This window comes from Maniola jurtina, chromosome 27, assembly GCF_905333055.1.
Source record: "Maniola jurtina chromosome 27, ilManJurt1.1, whole genome shotgun sequence".
Classification (NCBI taxonomy): domain Eukaryota; kingdom Metazoa; phylum Arthropoda; class Insecta; order Lepidoptera; family Nymphalidae; genus Maniola; species Maniola jurtina.
The window spans coordinates 3796623-3816779 of record NC_060055.1 but is presented as its reverse complement, the minus strand read 5'-3'; the positions used below and the strand labels follow the sequence as shown (position 1 = coordinate 3816779).

General features: G+C 37.2%; 1 protein-coding gene across 1 annotated transcript in view; it reads left to right on the top strand.

The window, feature by feature from the left end:
• Window positions 1-20157, top strand: part of LOC123879029 (serine proteinase stubble) — a 43013-nt gene that overhangs the window by 10083 nt on the left and 12773 nt on the right. Inside the window, exons 2-3 of the mRNA XM_045926525.1 lie at window positions 1742-1997; window positions 15809-17497. Of these exons, the coding sequence (XP_045782481.1) occupies window positions 1796-1997; window positions 15809-17497 (1891 nt within the window). The 5' untranslated portion in view covers window positions 1742-1795. The remainder of the gene's footprint in view (window positions 1-1741; window positions 1998-15808; window positions 17498-20157) is intronic.

Sequence of the window (20157 nt, the reverse complement as noted above, 5' to 3'; positions counted from 1 at the left end):
AACCACCACAGGCACAGGATATTAGTTTCTAGAATATATCTGCAAAATTTCATGGACTTTGGTTGCTTAATATTCAAATGAAATTGGAACTACGATTGTATGAAGCAAGTGACGGATAGAGCCCTGTTAATATACAAAAATTGTATTTATTTTAAAAATTATGGCCCTTGAAAAATCTCTATTTCAGGGAAAATTTTGAGGCAACTATATAAAAAACTAGAAAATTGAAAATTAACAACTTCATGTCACGTTTTATTTCATAATAATATCAAATGTCTTTAGTTTGTGTTATTTTTTTTCCCCTAAAAATATGCATAATTTCAAAACTTCGATTTTCAAAGCAAAATTCATTTGCCTCTCTCGGGGTGAGGTGCAGTTGGAGGGAAAGGGTGACGCACAAATAACGTTGTTTCCGTCATCTGAGGAAACAGCACTATTTTAGGTTCCACCCGCCTGCATGAAGTGGGCTCTTAAGGTGCCCACGCACTTGAACTGAACTGCAACTGAACTGCGCGTCGCGGCAGCGCCCCGCACGATATTCTCTCCAGCCGCGACGCGCGGCAGTGACGCGCTACGCGGTACGCGCGTCGCGGCTGGAGAGAATTTCAGTTCGAGTGCGTGGGCACCTTTAAACAGCTAAAACCACAAGTAGTTAGGTTGCGAGCTATAATGGGACAGAGGAACCTACAATTATAACTGTTTCAGGACAGGCTTCCGCAATGCTGCGGCTTAACATCTTAACGGTCGACTCATTGCTCTAGCGGTACTTTAGGGCGGTTTTCCATAGCCCTTTCTTAACTGTACGAGAAAATTACCTACTAGGTACTGCGTAAAAACTGATATTTTTAACCCCCGACCCAAAAAGAGGGGTGTTATAAGTTTGACGTGTGTGTCTATGTATCTGTCTGTGGCATCGTAGCTCCTAAACTAATGAACCGATTTTAATTTAGTTTTTTTTTGTTTAAAAGGTGGCTTGATCGAGAGTGTTCTTAGCTATAATCCAAGAAAATCGATTAAGCCGTTTGAAAGTTATTAGGTCTTTTCTAGTTACTGTAACCTTCACTTGTCGGGGGGGTTATAAATTTTTAATTTACACTTGTATTTCATTTTATTCAGATACAATTAGCCCTTGACTGCAATCTCACCTGGTGGTAAGTGATGATGCAGTCTAAGATGAAAGCGGGCTAACCATGGAAGGGCATACCCCTTTTACTTTTGAATCGTCAAATGCATCTACCACTAGTTCCGAATGCCTTTCGACCCGAGAAGAGCCATCAAGAAACTCGGCGGTTACTCTTTACAGAGATTTGATATACAATATTATGCCATGTGTATGTAAGTAATTGAATTCCCGCGCATTGCTGGAGCGAACTGCAGGTCAAATCCACGCTCTTTTATCGTTTACATAATCTTCGATTGTATAATATGCTTTCTTTCGGGAGCATAATTTTAATACATTTTTAAACTTTTATTAAGGCAAGTCCAAAATTGATTGCGAAGTTTTGTTGTAAAAGATTTCAAATCCCTATTTTACACCTTAGGGGTTGAATTTTCGAAAAACCTTTCTTAGCGGGTTTCTACTTCATAATAGCTATCTGAATGCCTTTCAGCCCGATTTCAGTTGATATATCAGTCAGTCAGTCAGCTTTTCCTTTATACATGTACCTATATTTAGATTAGTATTAGTATGGATCGTTACGTAACCTACGTAATATTAAAACTGTCTTCTCTTTTGTTACAGAAACAAAAAAAATGCTCCGGAGATCATAGCGAACGCGCAAACAGACACACAAAAATGGGCCCCCCCATTTCAACATGGCCGAGCAGTGCACGGAGAGATACTAAAGTGTCAAGTGAAAAGTGCTTCGTAGTTCATATAGTGGACAACTGCAGTGCCATAGTGGGCTTGCATTATACGTTTCTGTTTATATTAATACAAGTGCTGCTTAGTTTTGTGGCTGCCAGTCCTGTTATATTGAGCTTGGATTATTTACAAGGTAATTATAATTGTTTTACTATTTCTTCTTCAAATACAAATAGCTAGATGACGTCCGCCACTTCTGAATACGCGTGGATTTAGGTTTTGACGTGACAACGTCTTATAATTCGATAGAGCCGGCTGCACGCACGAAAAAACATGACTCATGCGGCGTTACCTCGCTCTGAGGCGTTCCATGTAAGGCTTGAAGTGCAAGCGAGAGCGCGGAACGAGCGACAAAGAAGCACAATCGGCATTTGTTGTCACGTTTTCAACTATCGTCAATAAACCGACTTTACAGACAACTAATTTTTTTAAAAATCCCGTGGGAACTCTTTGATTTTTTAGAGCGAAAATATCCGCATAAAGGATGCAAGCTAGATACCTTGCATCCTGGGGACCGGCTGCTACGGATAGGGTACTTTTTGTCCCAAAAAATAGAAACGTTTCCACGGAATTTTTAAAAACCTAAATCCACACGTATGAAGTCACGGCCATTATCTAGTTTTTATTTAACAATTATCTAAATGATGCCCGCGATTTTGACCGTGTGGGTTTAGGTTTTTAAAAATCCATATTTTACAGTCCATCCGTTTAACCGATTTTGACGAAAGATACAAAGATAGCTTGTAGGGATGAGCTTTATAAATTATTCACCAAAAAAATTAAAAGTTTCCAAGTAATTTTTAAACAACCTAAATCCATCTGGATGAAGCCCAAGTATTTTGAGAGCTTGCATCCCAGGGACGGGCATAGGCCACTTTTTATCCCAAAAAATCAAAGGGTTCGCACAGGATTTTTCAAAAACCTATACAGCAGCTACACGGACGAAGTTGCATCATTTTTAGAGACCTCATGACGAATTCATGAATTTATTCAAAATGATATTTTATTCCATAATAGATAACTTTCTTCTAGCTCCAAACAAATTAACAAGTGGCAGCCAAACAATAAAAAAAACTTTTAGATGCGTGACTAAGAGGGGTCTCTCCGTCACTCGCTCCATACAAACGTAGTTCCAATTTCATTTGAATATTAAGCAACCAAAGTCCATGAAATTTTACAGACATATTCTAGAAACTAATATCTAATGCCTGTGGTTTTCCAGATTTCCGTTAAAATATTCGGTTTCAAAGTTACGCGGTCTGAAAAATTCACATACAAATCTTTGAGCCCCTGTAATTTTAAAACTGCATATTTAAAAAAAAATCTAAAACACCACAGGCACAGATATTAGCTTCTAGAATATGTCTGCAAAATTTCATGGACTTTGGTTGCTTAATAAATAATTAATATTCAAATGAAATGGGAACTACGATTGTATGGAGTAAGTGACGGAGAGAGCCCTGTTAAAAGTAGCAGCCAAACAATAAAAAAAAACTTTTAGATGCGTGACTAATACCTACACAAAATGTCAAAATATTTTCACTTTTTCCTCTTTCACCGGTTATGCATCATAATGAGCCGATTCGATCCACCTCTTTTGTTACCATATCGAGAACTAGATGACGCCCGCGACTTCGTCCGCGTGGATTTAGGTTTTTCGAAATCCCGTGGGAACTCTTTGGTTTTCCGGGATAAAAAGTAGCCATTGTCCTAATCCAGGATATTATCTATCTCTATTCCGAATTTCAGCCAAATCCGTCCAGTAGTTTTTGCGTGAAGGAGTAACAAACATACACACACACACACACACATACGAACTTTCGGCTTTATAATATTAGTGTGATCACTTACACTTCCTCAAGCTGACTAACCTCTGAGTTAGCGGTGTAGAGGTCCAGTCAGTTGTTTATTCTAAGGGTCCAGGGTTCGATTCTGATTCGATCAATTTGAAAAACTGGTTAGTGCGAGTCGCACACTGAACTGCCTAATGGCATACCATAGGATAGTCGTGTTTGGCCTTACTTATTGGGGGGGATATATCATATAGGATCACTTTGTTGTCTGTCTGTCTGTCTGTCCGTCTGTCCGTCTGTCCGTCTGTCAGTCCGTCCGTCCGTCGTGTCTGTCAAAAAAACCTATAGGGTACTTAAAACCGTGAATTTGAGATAGCATCAAAAAAATAATTAAAATGTGTTTCAATTTTCAAAGTAAGATAACTATACCAAGTTGTGTATCATATGAAAGGGCTTTACCTGTACATTCTAAAACAGATTTTTATTTATTTTTAAGCATAACAGTTTTTGTTAGATGCTTTTGACGATTCGAAAGAACTTGTAAAAGTCTAATTGAATAAAAACATTTTGAATTTTGAATTTTGAATTTTGATTTATCGTGCCGAATGTCGGAAAAATTACCCGAGTACGGAACCCTCAGTGCGCGAGTCTGACTCGAACTTGGTCGATTTTTTTACTTTTAAAACTTATTTTGATATCAATGATATAATTTACCTGTGTTGCCAGTGGTTGTAGCAGCGTGTGTTTCCCCACTTTCACTTCCTTTCCGCGAAGGAACGAGGTCAAGTGTGTCATCTTCGGGGACACAGTTGTCGGCGAAACGCTTTTAGCTTGTTTCTTTTCTTTCATAGGCGCCTTTAGAAAATTGTACCTACTTATTACCCGATTTTAGCCGTAAATGTATGTATGTAACTATGTATGTATATATGTATGTATGTTTGTATCCAGATTCTGTGTGTTCGACCGTAGCGCCTAAAGTACTGGGCCGGTTTTGATGAATGAGGTGTCAATTGATTCGTTGTACCGGGTGACATAGGCTATGTTTTTAACCGAATTCAAAAAAAGGAGTAGGTTCTCAATTCATCGGAATCTTTTTTTTTATTTTTATTTATGCATGTTCACCGATTACTCAAAGACGCCTGGACCGATTTGGAAATAATTTTTTTTTTTCGCAGGTGGTCCCATATAAATATTTAAACCCGGACTTCGTCTGTGTTGGTGTTAGCTGGCGGGCGTGCTCTGCCTTTTTGGGGTGTTTTATTTTTTGTTAAAACTGACTGGAAAGCGCTCTAAAGGGGTGCCGTGCGTATGTCGGCGAGTGCCAGCACAGACGGGGTCCATACATGTATAGTTTAACTAACTTGTTACAAATAACTACAAACTTGACATTAGCTAATCTTTGTAAAGCCAGAAGAGAGAGAAAAAAAAGAAAATATTTAAACCCGTTCAGTAGTTTTTGCGTGATGCGCGTCCAGACTGACAGACAAAAAATCCAAAAAGATTGTTTTGGGGTCTATATCGATAGTAATGTTTTCTCCGATTATAATTTTCAAAATATATCAAATGTACAGAAAACGTCCAGTTACAGTTCTATTTTAAGTATAGAAGAAAATCTTTAATTTTCCGGGATAAAAAGTACTCTATGTCCGTCCCCAGGATATAAGCTAACCCTGTACCAAATTTCGTCAGAATCGGTTACACTGTTGGGCCGTGAAAAGGTAGCAGACATACAGACACACTTTCGCATTTATAATAATTAGTATGGATGATACCTAGCACTGTGATGCCCGCGACTTAATTACCGTAACGTAAGTTTTCCGAATCGAGTGTTCTGAATCGCTCGGCAGGTTAGCCCGCTTCCATCTTAGACTGCATCATCACTTACCACCGTGAGATTGCAGTCAATGGCTAACAGTTTTTAAATCTGAATTTAAATAAAAAAACAGAGACGACGAAGGGTCTTCTTCGACCTAAGTCAATCGGGGTAACCCGTAACAGAACAGTAGCCTAGAGCGTAGTAACTACTTCATCCGAATAGAGATGGCGCTAACAATCTCTTAGTTCGCGTTTTAATGTCGTTCCTTCAGCGATATAATACTGTAAATAAACTTTAGAGTTGTACTTTATAAAAGTATTACTAATCAATTTTTGAAAAGTAATTTGATTGATTTACATCAATCATACTACAATATATATAATACTAGCCGATGCCCGCGACTTCGCCCGCGTGGATTTAGGTTTTTCAAAATCCCGTGGGAACTCTTTGATTTTCCAGGATAAAAAGTAGCCTATGTGCTAATCCAGGATATTATCTATCTCCATTCCAAATTTCAGCCAAATCCGTCAAGTAGTTTTTGCGTGAAGGAGTAACAAACATACACACACACACAGACACACACACACACACACACACACACATACAAACTTTCGCCTTTATAATATTAGTGTGATAATTAGTATGGATGATACCTAGCACTGTGATGCCCGCGACTTAATTACCGTAACGTAAGTTTTCCGAATCGAGTGTTCTGAATCGCTCGGCAGGTTAGCCCGCTTCCATCTTAGACTGCATCATCACTTACCACCAGGTGAGATTGCAGTCAATGGCTAACAGTTTTTAAATCTGAATTTAAATATAAAAACAGAGACGACGAAGGGTCTTCTTCGACCTAAGTCAATCGGGGTAACCCGTAACAGAACAGTAGCCTAGAGCGTAGTAACTACTTCATCCGAATAGAGATGGCGCTAACAATCTCTTAGTTCGCGTTTTAATGTCGTTCCTTCAGCGATATAATACTGTAAATAAACTTTAGAGTTGTACTTTATGAAAGTAACACTAATCAATTTTTGAAAAGTAATTTGATTGATTTACATCAATCATACTACAATATATATAATATAACAAAAACAATATATAATATAACAAAATCATATCATATTACTTATAAGTTGGAAGTATGACATGAGGTGTGGTAGTGATGTAACATTATTTATTGATAATGATAATTATTATCGCTGGCCATCAAAGACTACAATAGCCATTCCATACGGTTGCAAAGGCTCACATATTCATAATGCCTTAGGACAAATCGTATATTTTTAACCCCCGACCCAGAAAGACGGGTGTTATAAGTTTGACGTGTGTATTTGTGTATCTGTCTGTGGCATCGTAGCTCCTAAACTAATGGACCGATTTTAATTTAGTTTTTAGGGTTCCGTACCTGAAAAGGAAAAACGGAACCTTTATAGGATCACTTTGTTATCTGTCTGTCGTGTCGTGTCTGTCAAAATACCTATAGGGTACTTCCCGTTGACCTAGAATCATGAAATTTGGTAGATAGGTAGGTATAGCACAAGTACCTATAGGAATAAATCTGAAAACCGCGAATTTGTGGTTAACTATTCCAAGTGGGGTATGAAAGGGCTTTACCTGTACATCCTAAAACAGATTTTTATTTAATTTTAAGTATAATAGTGTCTGATTTATCGTGCAAATTGTTGGAAAAAATACCCGAGTACGGAACCCTCAGTGCGCGACTCTGACTCGCACTTGGCCGGTTTTTTTTGTTTGAAAGGTGGCTTGATCGAGAGTTCTTAGCTATAATCGAAGAAAATCTAGTCTTCTTATAGAGGTTTTTGTGTCGGGGGTTTTTAAATTTTAAGTTATAGAAAGCTTCAAATGAAAATCACTAAATCACTATTATTGATTAATCTTATATCGAAATGATTGATCTCCAAAACTAATCGCGTCTGAGTCATTTGGAGAAGTATGCCAACGTCCTGCGCTGACGCAGAACGGTTTTCACCTACGTTATGTAAATAACATCTCGAAAATATTACTCATATCTACTCGTAATATACTTAGGTGTATCTAGATTGGTTCGAGAGAAATGACACCTTTGTTAAAAACCGGCCAAGTGCGAGTCAGGTTCGCGCACTGAGGGTTCCGTACTCGGGTATTTTTTCCGATATTTTGCACGATAAATCAAAACTATTATGCATGAAAATAAATGTAAATCTGTTTAACTTCGTATAGTTATCTTACTTTGAAAATTGAAACACATTTTTTTTCTGTGATGTAACCACAATTTCACGATTTTCGGGTTTATTCCTTCACTTGTTCTATAAGACCTACCTACCTGCCTTTCATGATTCTAGGTCAACGGGAAGTACCCTATAGGTTTTTTGACAGTCGCGACGGACGGACAGGCAGACAGACAGACAAACAGACAGCAAAGTGATCCTATAAGGGGTTCCGTTTTTAACCCCCGACCCAAAAAGGAGGGTGTTATAAGTTTGACGTGTGTAGCTGTGTATCTGTCTGTGGCATCGTAGCGCCTAAACGAATGAACCGATTTTAATTTAGTTTTTTTTTGTTTGAAAGGTGGCTTGATCGAGAGTGTTCTTAGCTACAATCCAAGAAAATCGGTTCAGCCGTTTGAAAGTTATCAGCTATTTTCTAGTTACTGTAACCTACACTTGTCGGGGGTGTTATAAATTTTTAATTTACACTTGTTCCTTTTGAGGTAGTACCACTAAAAAAGTAATTACAGTATAGTAACAGTAATTTATTTCATGGATAATTATAATATTATCATGTTGGCTACACCTATTAAAATAAATATAGGCAATTACACACTAAGGCTATTGACCTTTGGACATGGTGACATTTCGCACGAGTCCTTATAGAACTTGGCATATTAGTTTGGCAGCTCTGCCGAACTGAAGCCACGTAACTAGCCACGGCCGAAGCTAGTTACCACCCTACCGGCAAAGCCGTGTCGCAAACCGATTTAGCGTTCCGGTACGATACCGTGTAGAAACCAAAGGAGTATGGGTTTAAAAAAACTGCCATACCCCTTCCAGGTTAGCCCGCTACCATCTTAGACTGCATCATCACTTACCACCAGGTGAGATTGCCGTCAAGGGCTGACTTGTAACTGAATAAAAATAAAAATGAAATAGTAAAGTAAGTAGCCGTGATAGCAAAGTGGTTAAGACGTCTGTCCTGTTTGGGAGTTCGGAGGTTCTATCCCGAACACGCACCTCTAACCTTCAGTGTGCCTAGTGGGAGATTTTTAACCTATTCGATCGCGTAAAAGTTAACTGCGTTTTGTATGGAATTGAAACAGCGCCGTCTAGTGACAAGAAGATGGCGCTGTTTCAATTCCATACAAAACGCAGTTAACTTTTACGCGATCGAATAGGTTAAAAATCTCCCACTAGGCACACAGTTATGTGTTTTCATCAATGAAATATCACTTGTTTTAACGGTGAAGGTTCATCATGAAAGTGAAAGAAAGCTCGCTACGCTCGGGAGTTACTCTAAAATCCCTCGTTACACTTGTGATTTATCCCAGCGGCTATGACGTAAGACATTGCATTACCCCCATGTTGAATAATCTACTATTTCTTTCTTTGATTTTCCGGGACCAAAAGTTAGATGAGCTTTCCCGGAACGCATCTGTCTCTGTACCCATCAATTCATTGAAATGGATGGGCTTTAAAATGTTAGCAAACAGACGGGCAGATAGAAACACTTTCGCATTTGTAATATTGGTATGCATTCATTACCCTACCGTTTTTAGTGTTCCGTATCTCAAAAGGAAACCGGAACCCTTATAGGATCACTTTGTTGTCTGTCTGTCTGTCCGTCCGTTCGTCTTAGCACAAGTACAAGAATAAATCTGAAAACTGCGAATTTGTGGTTACATCATTAAAAAAAAAATTAAAATGTGTTTCAATTTTCAAAGTAAGATTACCAAGTGGGGTATCATATGAAAGGGCTTTATTTGTACATTCTAAAACAGATTTTTATTTATTTTTATGTATCATCGTTTTTGATTTATCGTGCAATATGTTGGAAAAAATAGCTGAGTGCGGAACCCTCAGTGCGCGAGTCTGACTTGCACTTGGCCGGTTTTTTACCCTTTGGGGTACGGATCCCTAAAACACGCACGCGACGCGCGATGTGCTGTTCTTAAGTGGGTTTTGGCACTACACTAGCGGCACGCTATGATGGCCGGTTTGACACATTACAATAGTGATGTGGAATGTCAATTTATTCTCGAACAAAAAACAATTAAGTTTTGTTTTTGTACCTGATTAAATAGGTTTAATAAAACAAAAATGTATATGTTTATTTAATTTATTTGAACGAACTGAATATTTGAACGAAAATGAATATACATACTTTATATGCACACAAGAAACATATGAATACAAAAGATACCAAAAAAGGTGCCACAAAAGGCCATAATTAATCAGATTCGTCCATACTACTATTTTCACTGTCGTCACTGCTATCATCACATACATTAATAATTATATGTTCGTTTTCTATAATATTATCTATTTTCACATCTCTTTCATAATCTTCCCTTATTAATTTAACAGTTCTATTCACAACCTTTTCCCAGTCTCCTTTAGTCACATGTTCACAAGCTTCTTCTAATAATTTTAGCATTTTTTTTGTGGTAAATGGGGGTTCTGTATTGTGTCTTGCAGCATATCCCTTAATTTGAGCCCACACCAACTCAATCGCATTATACTCACAATGGTAAGGCGGTAACCGTATAACTCTGTGCCCATGTTCTAATGCTATTTCGTCAATGACGTATCGGATCTTGGTTGGTTTGTTTTCTTTTAAAAGACGTACTAATTCCGCTTTTAACATATTCATGTTTGCATCTACGCCATTTTTACGAAGCCATGCGACGATATCAGCTTTCTTTTGGGATTGGGCAGGTGGCTTGTCAATTTGCATCGAGTGGTATGGGGCGTTGTCCATAATTATAATAGATGGTTCAGGGAGGCTACACAACATTGAGGTAAACCATTCAGTAAACTTTTCTCCATTCATGTCTTCATGATAGTCTCCAGTGGTTTTTGACGCAAAAGCCATGAGAGAACCTTCGACAAACCCGTTGATGGTTCCGGCGTGACAAATTATAAGTCGCGATCCTTTTCCTACAGGAACTTTGGAAGTAGATGCTGCTGTGTCATCGTTCCAAGAACGGCCTACAGTATGGTTAGCATTAAGCCATGTTTCATCCAAGAACACAACATTTTGCCAATTTTTGATTTCTTTCACTTGCCGTAAAAAAGTATACCTTGCCATCGCTATATCAAATCTTTCCATCAATATTTTGCGTTTGTTACATTTTTTGTATCGAAATCCAATGGTCTTCAAAATCTTCGTTAAAGAACTTTCCCCACCGAAGAATAATCCAGCTTCCTTCAGTGAATGCACCAACTTTTTTCTTGTTGGATACTCCTTCTGTAAATAGTAGCCGTAAACATGTCTTCGGATAGCATCGGCATCAAAGCTATCGATGCCTACGACTGGTTTTGCTCGTTTTCTCTTTTTTGGTGTGTGAAGTTTATTTTCTTCTGTGCCAGTCTCGCCATATTTTTTTTTAGTTATCCGTCTAACAGTTCGTTGTCCAATATTAAGCGCATCAGCTACGCGTTCAACCACTGACGTTATAGGTAAAATTGGCCCTCCATTTTGAGCTTCACGATCGAAATAGTTACGAAGGCGTATTACGAACTCACGTGTCTGACTATTTAGAACAGTTCTCTGCGTACGTTCGGTCATATCGACGAAATCCACAACAAAGGGCTTGAACAGAGTCCAAATTAACGAGCAAGGGTCAACAGTAATGCAGTATCAATATTTGAAATCCAAAGCCAGGTCAAAACTATATCACAATCGCATTGCACTGACAGTTTATACTTTTCGAAGCAACGTCAATTCGAAACTGCTTTGTTTTGCATTGAGCATTGACGCGAGTTTGCCGGAGGTAGTAGTTGTGCTAGCCAGCGATCCTATGTGACGATCGTATTAGATTCCATTTTTAAAAATTTATTGATATTTTTTTGCGATTTCAGAGGTTTGTCCACATAGTGAAAATTGTTCATATTCACAAGTACATTCACCCCTTAAATGGTGCAAACTGATTTTTCTACACTTGTATACATTTAAGAAATCAATTTAATAAATAAATTTTGAGTCCTAAACCTAAAACTACATTCGATAAAATTTATGAATCTCTGCACATCACTATCGTCAATAAAGTAATACAATTATTTCCTTCAAAGTCGTTATCAATTAATACGGAACTTCATGAGCGGACAAACGTCAAACCGGCCATCATAGCGTGCCGCTAGTTTAATAATCCCACAGTCTAGTGTTGAAAGGTCAACACGACCAGAAATAATGCAAATTAAGAGGGCTCTCTCCGTCACTCGCTTGATACAATCGTAGTTCCAATTTCATTTGAATATTAAGCAACCAAAGTCCATGAAATTTTGCAGACATATTCTAGAAACTAATATCTATGTCTGTGGTTTTCCAGATTTCTGTTAAAATATTAGGTTTCAAAGTTACGCGGTCTTAAAAATTTACATACAAATCTTTGAGCCCGTGTAATTTTAAAACTACATATTTTTAGAAAAATCTAAAACACCACAGACACAGATATTAGTTTCTAGAATATGTCTGCAAAATTTCATGGACTTTGGCTGCTTAATATTCAAATGAAATTGGAACTACGATTGTATGAAGCGAGTGACGGAGAGAGCCCTGTTAATTTTTTAAGTATCCCACGTGATGTCTTGTAATTAGAACTTTAGTTCTACCAAAAAAATAACAATAGGTACTTAGTTCTTTATTTAGGTATATTTGTACATAATTATAAAAGTCGGTCAAGTGCATAATTCTAAATCAGTACATAATTATAAACAGGCGCAAATTAAACATTTATAACACCTCCGACAAGTGAAGGTAGTAATAACTAGAAAAAAGCTGATAACTTTCAAACGGCAGAACCGATTTTCTTGGATTATAGCTAAGAACACTCTCGATCAAGCCACCTTTTAAACAAAAAAAACTAAATTAAAATCGGTTCATTAGTTTAGGAGCTAGGATGCCACAGACAGATACACAGATAAAAAAACACCCCTCTTTTTGGGTCGGGGGTTAAAAAAAGCCGGACTCGCTCACGAAGAGTTCCATACCATCGTGGGTACAACAAATGGCACTTTTTTAGGGTTCCGTACCTCAAAAGGAAAAACGAGACCCTTAAATAGGATCGCTTTGTTGTCCGTCTGTCTGTCCGTCTGTCCATCTGTCGTGTCGTGTATAGCACAAGTAAAGGAAAAATCCGCAATCCGTGAATTTGTGATTACATCATGAAAATAATAATAATTATTAAAATGTGTTCATGAATAAATAGATTAATTTTCAATTTAAGCTAACTCTACCAGGTGGGGTTATAATATGAAAGGGCTTTACTTGTACATAATAGTTTTTGTCGAAATGTCGGCGTAAATACCCAAGTACGGAACCCTCGGTGCGCGAGTCTGACTTGCACTTAGCTGGTTTTTTATTTATTTTACTTTACACTTACTTATACTTACTTAATTTCTTTTTTAACCCCTGACCCAAAAAGGGGGGTGTTATAAGTTTGACGTGTGTATCTGTGTATCTGTCTGTGGCACCGTAGCGCATAAACTAATGAACCGATTTTAAATTAGTTTTTTTTTTTGTTTGAAAGGTAGCTTGATCGAGAGTGTTCTTAGCTATAATCCAAGAAAATCGGTTCAGCCGTTTGAAAGTTATCAGCTCTTTTCTAGTTACTGTAAGCTTCACTTGTCGGGGGTGTTATTTTTTAATTTACACTTGTTATGATGTAGGCGTTCATTAAGAAAGGATCTTGGTCATGGTTTAATAGGGGATGAAAATATGTTAAAAACTCCATAATTTTTAGAGTTCCGTACCCGAAGGATGCCAACGGGATCCTGGATTTACTAAGCCTCCGCTTTTCTGTCCGTCTGTCAATGGGCTGTACCTCATAAACCGTAATAAGTAGAAAGTTGAAATTTACACAAAGTGTGTATTCCTGAAAATTTCAATACGGCTGCCATACAAATAAAAAAACAAAATTAAAATTTAAACTTTCGGGAAGAAATAAGTGTTTCAGGATTTTAGAAAATTCCGCTCTCTTACCGATTTTAAAAAATTCCACTCAATCGAAGCAGGAGCGAGCCAGCTAGTAATTATAATAGAGTGGGGCATTGAAACGCGTTGAATTCTTTTATTCAAGTTTATATGGGTGGCCATATTAAAGACTTCAACGGGTCTCATTTAAATAGTTTATAATAATTAATATTAATAATAATAGGGGTTAAAGTATGAAATTGCCGTTTTATTGTAATATAGGTACTTCGAATTGACATAGAACCTTCATGGCTTGAGATTTTTTGAGTGAAACTTTTTCATACGGTACCTATGTAGTTCTTCTTTTAAAAAATGTGCAATATTCGATTATCAACTTTCAGTTGTTTTTTTTAATCAGCCTATGTCCGTTCCCAGGATGTTAACTAACTCTGTTCCTTTCATCAGAACCAGTTGAACGGATGGGCCATGAAAAACTAGCAGACAGACAGACACATTTCCTCATTTATGATGTTAGTATGGATTACTTAATATCATCTATGCAGATCTCTAATATAGTAATATTAATTATATTTATAGATATCTTTACTAGTATAACATGTGTATTATTTAACTTGTTAAAATACAAGTGTAAATTAAAAATTTATAACACCCCCGACAAGTGAAGGTTACAGTAACTAGAAAAAAGCTGATAACTTTCAATCGGCTGAACCGATTTTCTTGGATGATAGCTAAGAACACTCTCGATCAAGCCACCTTTCAAACAAAAAAAACTAAATTAAAATCAGTTCATTCGCTTAGGCGCTACGATGCCACAGACAGATACACAGATACACACGTCAAACTTATAACACCCCTCTTTTTAGGTCAGGGGTTGAAAAACATGTATTTTAACGATTTTAACTAAGTAGGTAGGTATAAGAAATACTTACTTAAATATTTTTTTTCTATTTAATTTATATTTTTCTCGCAATATCTTTAAAAAAATCGATTTCTGAACTTAGTACTTTTGTTTGATGTTTGATTGACCATGTCACGCCATCTTTCTGAAATCAATTGATTTTTACCTACTGTTTCATCAATAACAAAATAGATGTCGCTACATAAGGACGAATGCTATTTTCAGATGCAGAATTTAAATTTTGTAGGAATTCTTGATCTTGGAATAGTGATGATTTTTTTTCACAGTTCGAGCGTTGATGAGGGGTCTCTCCGTCACTCGCTCCATACAAACGTAGTTCCAATTTCATTTGAATATCCATATGCAACCAAAGTCCATGTTTGCAGACATATTCTAGAAACTAATATCTATGTCTGTGGTTTTCCAGATTTCTGTTAAAATATTCGGTTTCAAAGTTACGCAGTCTTAAAAATTCACATACAAATCTTTGAGCCCCTGTAATTTCAAAACTACATATTTTTAGAAAAATCTAAAATACCACAGACACAGATATTAGTTTCTAGAATATGTCAGCAAAATTTCATGAACTTTGGTTGCTTAAGGTTGGGGAGGGGGGGGGGGGGTGTTATAAATTTTTAATTTACACTTGTCTTTAGTAAGTAGTTGCGACAAACTAGTGGAGAGAGAGTTGTCGTTAACATTGTGTGCAGTCAGCGATAAACATATTTATCTCTTTTACATGGAAAGAAAGAAAGAAAGAAAATGCATTAATTTGTTGTTGGTGTCACAGATAAAAACAAAGCATACAAATGTACATTTTCATCTGTTACACCACCCCAAATGGGTGTACAGGTGGAATCATACAATGGATTCAATTGTACTTTTCGAGCTAGTCGCTTTCTGGATGCTTTCTGGACAGCGCTCGAAATAGTACCATATAAGTGTTTTCTCAGACGTGGGCGCGTTTGGAACCCTCGTAGCTTTAGTTTTAAGTTTACGTAATTAATTATCACCACTATATCATCTTTCAAATCTAGCAATTCTGATTTCCCACCATTGAAAAGGCGTACGTACTTACTTTGAATAAATGATTTCGAGTTTGAGTTTGAGTAATATGATGAAATGATTTTGTTTTGCTTTGTATGTGCTTTTTCTGTATTAATTTTGTAGTGTGCAATAAAAATATACTCATTCATTCATTTATTCATACCCCAGCTCCAGTGGAAAGCCTCTTTTCCAACAACAAAAACCGTTTCAGTGTTACTAACTTATTTTTGTCTTTGTTACAGGTCCAGTCCCCCTAGCTAGGAATATAAGACACTTGCCGTGCATATCAAGAAGTACAGGACAAGAAGGACTATGTATGTTCGCGATAGACTGCCTCAAAACCAACGGGACCCATCTAGGAACATGTATAGACAGGTTTTACTTCGGCTCCTGCTGCCAGATAGCCGACAAAACAACCTTACCACAGATAATCGGCAACAATATAGAAGACAACGCAATAGACAGCGCTAATTTCGTCCATCCTCTAACAGAAGATAAAGTTCACAGCACCGTCAGTAAAATCCCCGACGCTGTATACCCAAATAAACATGACACTGGGCTTAATAAAGTAACAGTAACAAATATTGATAAAGTAACAAGCAAATATAGTAACAAACCAGTCACTGAAGCAATATCAACAGATAAGACAACAACAGTCGAAGAACGTACCGAACCAAATGTAATAGAAACTAAATCAGACGAACCAACTACGCTTAGTAATAAAATAGCAAATGAAAATGATGATCCAAAAGTACAAACAGATACAACTATCGCAAAAGAAAGTTTAACAACCCAACCAACTAAACTTGATGATGCTACAGAAACACCAATTAAAATATCAACTTTCCAAACTATATCTAACGATATTGGAAGTCTTGTGACAGAAAAAACAGAAGCTCCAAAACCTACGACAGAATCTGTAAAAATCACTGAACAAGTAACCACAGATAAACCGATAAAACCTACGAGGAAACCAATCAAGCCTACTTATAAACCAAGACCAACGTACAGACCAAACAATTTCACGAGACCGACTCATATAAGTATTAAACCTAGACCTACGAAACCTATCTCACCGTATAACACTACAAGAAAACCTCCTTACAGATTACCTCCAAAAAGACCGTCTACAAAAAAACCTCTACCTATACCACCAAGATTAAATATCACAATTTTGCCACCATCTACTAGCAATGGACCACTTTTTACAAGACCATCTGTGTCAACAATCACTTATATTAACACAACATCATCGAAACCAGATGAAACACCGTCAACAACTATATCTACGACAGTAACAACAGTACCACCTAGTCCAACAACAACAGTGTCAACGACAACAACAACACAAGTGCCAACAACAACAACAACAACAACAACAACAACAACAACAGAAAAAGTAACAGAAACAACTGAAAGTATTGTCACAGAAACTGCATTACCAATATCTTCACCCTCAACAGAAATCGTTACTGAAAAAGCGACAACAACGACAGTGATGGATAAAACTACACCAACAACAGTAAATGATACATTAACAACAACACTAAAAGATAAACTAACAACAACAACAACAGTAAAAGATAAACTAACAACAACAACAACAGTAAAAGATAAACTAACAACAACAACAGTAAAAGATAAAATAGTTACAACAACAGAACCTACAGAAACAGAACCAACCGTCGAACCGTCTAAAGAAATTGTAACAGAGAAAGATATACCACAAGAACCGTTTACAAACAGCGTAACTTTACAAGAGGAAGTTACGGAAAAAGAAACCTTAAGACCGGTGACTGAAGTTGAAATTCCTGAAACAACAAAACCATCGTCGTCTACAGATTTTCCGCCTTTTGTGACTTGGACAAACGCTGTGGAAAACTCCAAAGTTCCTGCCACTACTACGCCTAGTACTACGCCTACCCCAGACGGTAAGTTTTTGTCTAAATCCTATATTAGTTAAGAGGGGTCTTTCCGTCACTCGCTTCATACAAACGTAGTTCCAATTTCATTTGAATATTAAGCAACCAGAGTCCATGAAATTTTGCAGACATATTCTAGAAACTAATATCTATGTTTGTGGTTTTCCAGATTTCTGTTAAAATATTCAATTTCAAAGTTACGCGGTCTTAATTTACATACAAATCTTTGAGCCCCTGTAATTTTAAAACTACATATATTTAGAAAAATCTAAAACACCACAGACACGGATATTAGTTTCTAGAATATGTCTGTCATGGACTTTGGTTGCTTAGAATTAAATTGGAACTACGATTGTATGAAGCGAGTGACGGAGAGAGCCCTGTTAAGCATTTACCCATTAATAATAATAATTATACCGTATAGAGTACTTCCACTTTTATCAGTAACACTGCTGTACCTGCGCAGAAATCTTATATTTAGGGTTCCGTACCTCAAAAGGAAAAACGGAACTTTAATTTAGATAAGTTTAGACACCAATATTGTATACTAGCTGACGCCCGCGACTTCGTCCGCGGGCCAGGACTTTTCCGGGATAAAAAGTAACCTATGTGCTAATCCAGAATATTTTCTATCTCCATTCCGAATTTCAGCCAAATCCGTCCAGTGGTTTTTGCGTGAAGGAGTAACAAACATCCACCCACACACACACACATACAAACTTTCGCCTTTATAATATTAGTGTGACTAGCTGATGCCCGCAACTTCGTTCGCGTGGATGTAGGTTTTTTAAAATTCCCGTGGAAACTGATTTTTCGGGATAAACAGCCCAATCCGTCCCGTAGTTTTTGCATGAAGGAGTAACAAACACACACACACACACACACACACATACAAACTTTCGCTTTTATAATATAAGTGTGAAGAGTTAGGTGTACCACAATAAAGTACCCAAACGTATTTGGTATGCGAAAAGTTTAGATTTGCAAGTGAATACGTTATTGCACATTTAAATTCATTGCATTACTTGAGAAACGGGTCAAAAAACTCCTAATTATATCAACTTTTATACCAGACCAGAAATAAAGATAATAACATCTCGAATTTGTTAGGTGCTGAGACTGTTTTGCTGCGTTTAGCGACTTTATAATGACTTTACTTAAGTAGATAATAGGTGTAATTCAAGTACATAGTGTCTTAGGGTCATGGCACAATGCCGCACGAAACGCAGGGAGGTAAAAATCAAAAAAGAAATCTAGATACTTAAATAAATCGAAAGCATTCGATAGCCGCGTTTAGTGACTTTATAATGACTGTACTTAAGTAGATAATAGGCTTCGTTCAAGTACACAGTGCCTTAGGGTTATGGCATAATGCCGCATGAAACTCAGTTAGGAAAGAAATCAGAAAAGAAATCTACCATAAATAAATCGAAAGCATTCGATAAAATATTTCTAATAATTACGAATGAGTCAAAACTTTCCAAGAATTCGGGACAGATGACTAATCTTTGTGTTCGATAGATATACAGTGTCGGCACTGACCTCTACTGATACAAGTAGGTACGCTGGACTTGCGATTGCCGACTTGTTTTAAAAGTAGCTTGACTTTCGTCATTTTGGCGTGAGCTTCATGTGAGGGTACTCGTAGCTAAATATTAGTGATGAGACATCTACCAATATAGTGTCAACACGAAGACCATTTGGCACAAAATATCAATTATTTAAATTCCCAGTAGGTACAGTCAAAGGCCGTAAGTCGTTTAGCACCTTAATGATCATATTGGCGTAGCACGGTTACGCACTTGCGTTAGGTGTCGTGTCTGTAGAAAAGGGTCACAAGTGCGACAGGTTTTTAATGCTATAGTTTCGCGGAATTGCTACTCGAATTCTGAGGCTGACGGTGGGCGCTTCGAATCGGCATGGAAAAACTGTCTTTTTTGTATGGCACATCTCTTCCAGCGTACTTGTACATGTCCATTTCAGTATGTGTAGATAATAAATACATTTTAATAGCACCTTACATACCCGTGAATGGCCATTGATCTTTGCGTGGGTAGTGCGAAATAAAAAAAAAAGCGGCCAAAGTTGTAATTGTCTACAATCTGTATGTAGATAATTGATAGGTATATTCTTTATTGATAAGAATTGAATTTCTGAGAAATTATACCCAAGTACTTGATATCTTTTTAGGGTTCCGACATCTAAAAGTAAAAAAGAACCCTAGTAGGATCATAGGGTCCCGTTGGCACCCTTCGGGTACGGATCCCTAAGAACCCGGCCAAGTGCGAGTCAGACTCGCGCACCGAGGATTCTGTACTGGGGTATTTTTTTGACATTTATTTTCGACTATTATACGAAGTTTCTCTTTCAATCTCAGAGAAATCTCTATTTATAACAAAAGTTCAATAAAATACTTATTAATTAAATTATAAGTATCACAATATCTCAACCTCTTTCTTACTTTTAAAGTATTTTCATAAATCACTTTCAATCACGTCGAATCAACCGAAAAGAAAATAAAAAATCGAAATCGCCTTTATAACACAAATTCGATTATAAAGATCGATTTAACTGTTATGGTACGTCTCCACTATCGGGATTTGGCAAATGATTCGACTTTTGCAAATACGATAGTTCGACATTTGGCAAATCAACTGGCCACACTATGT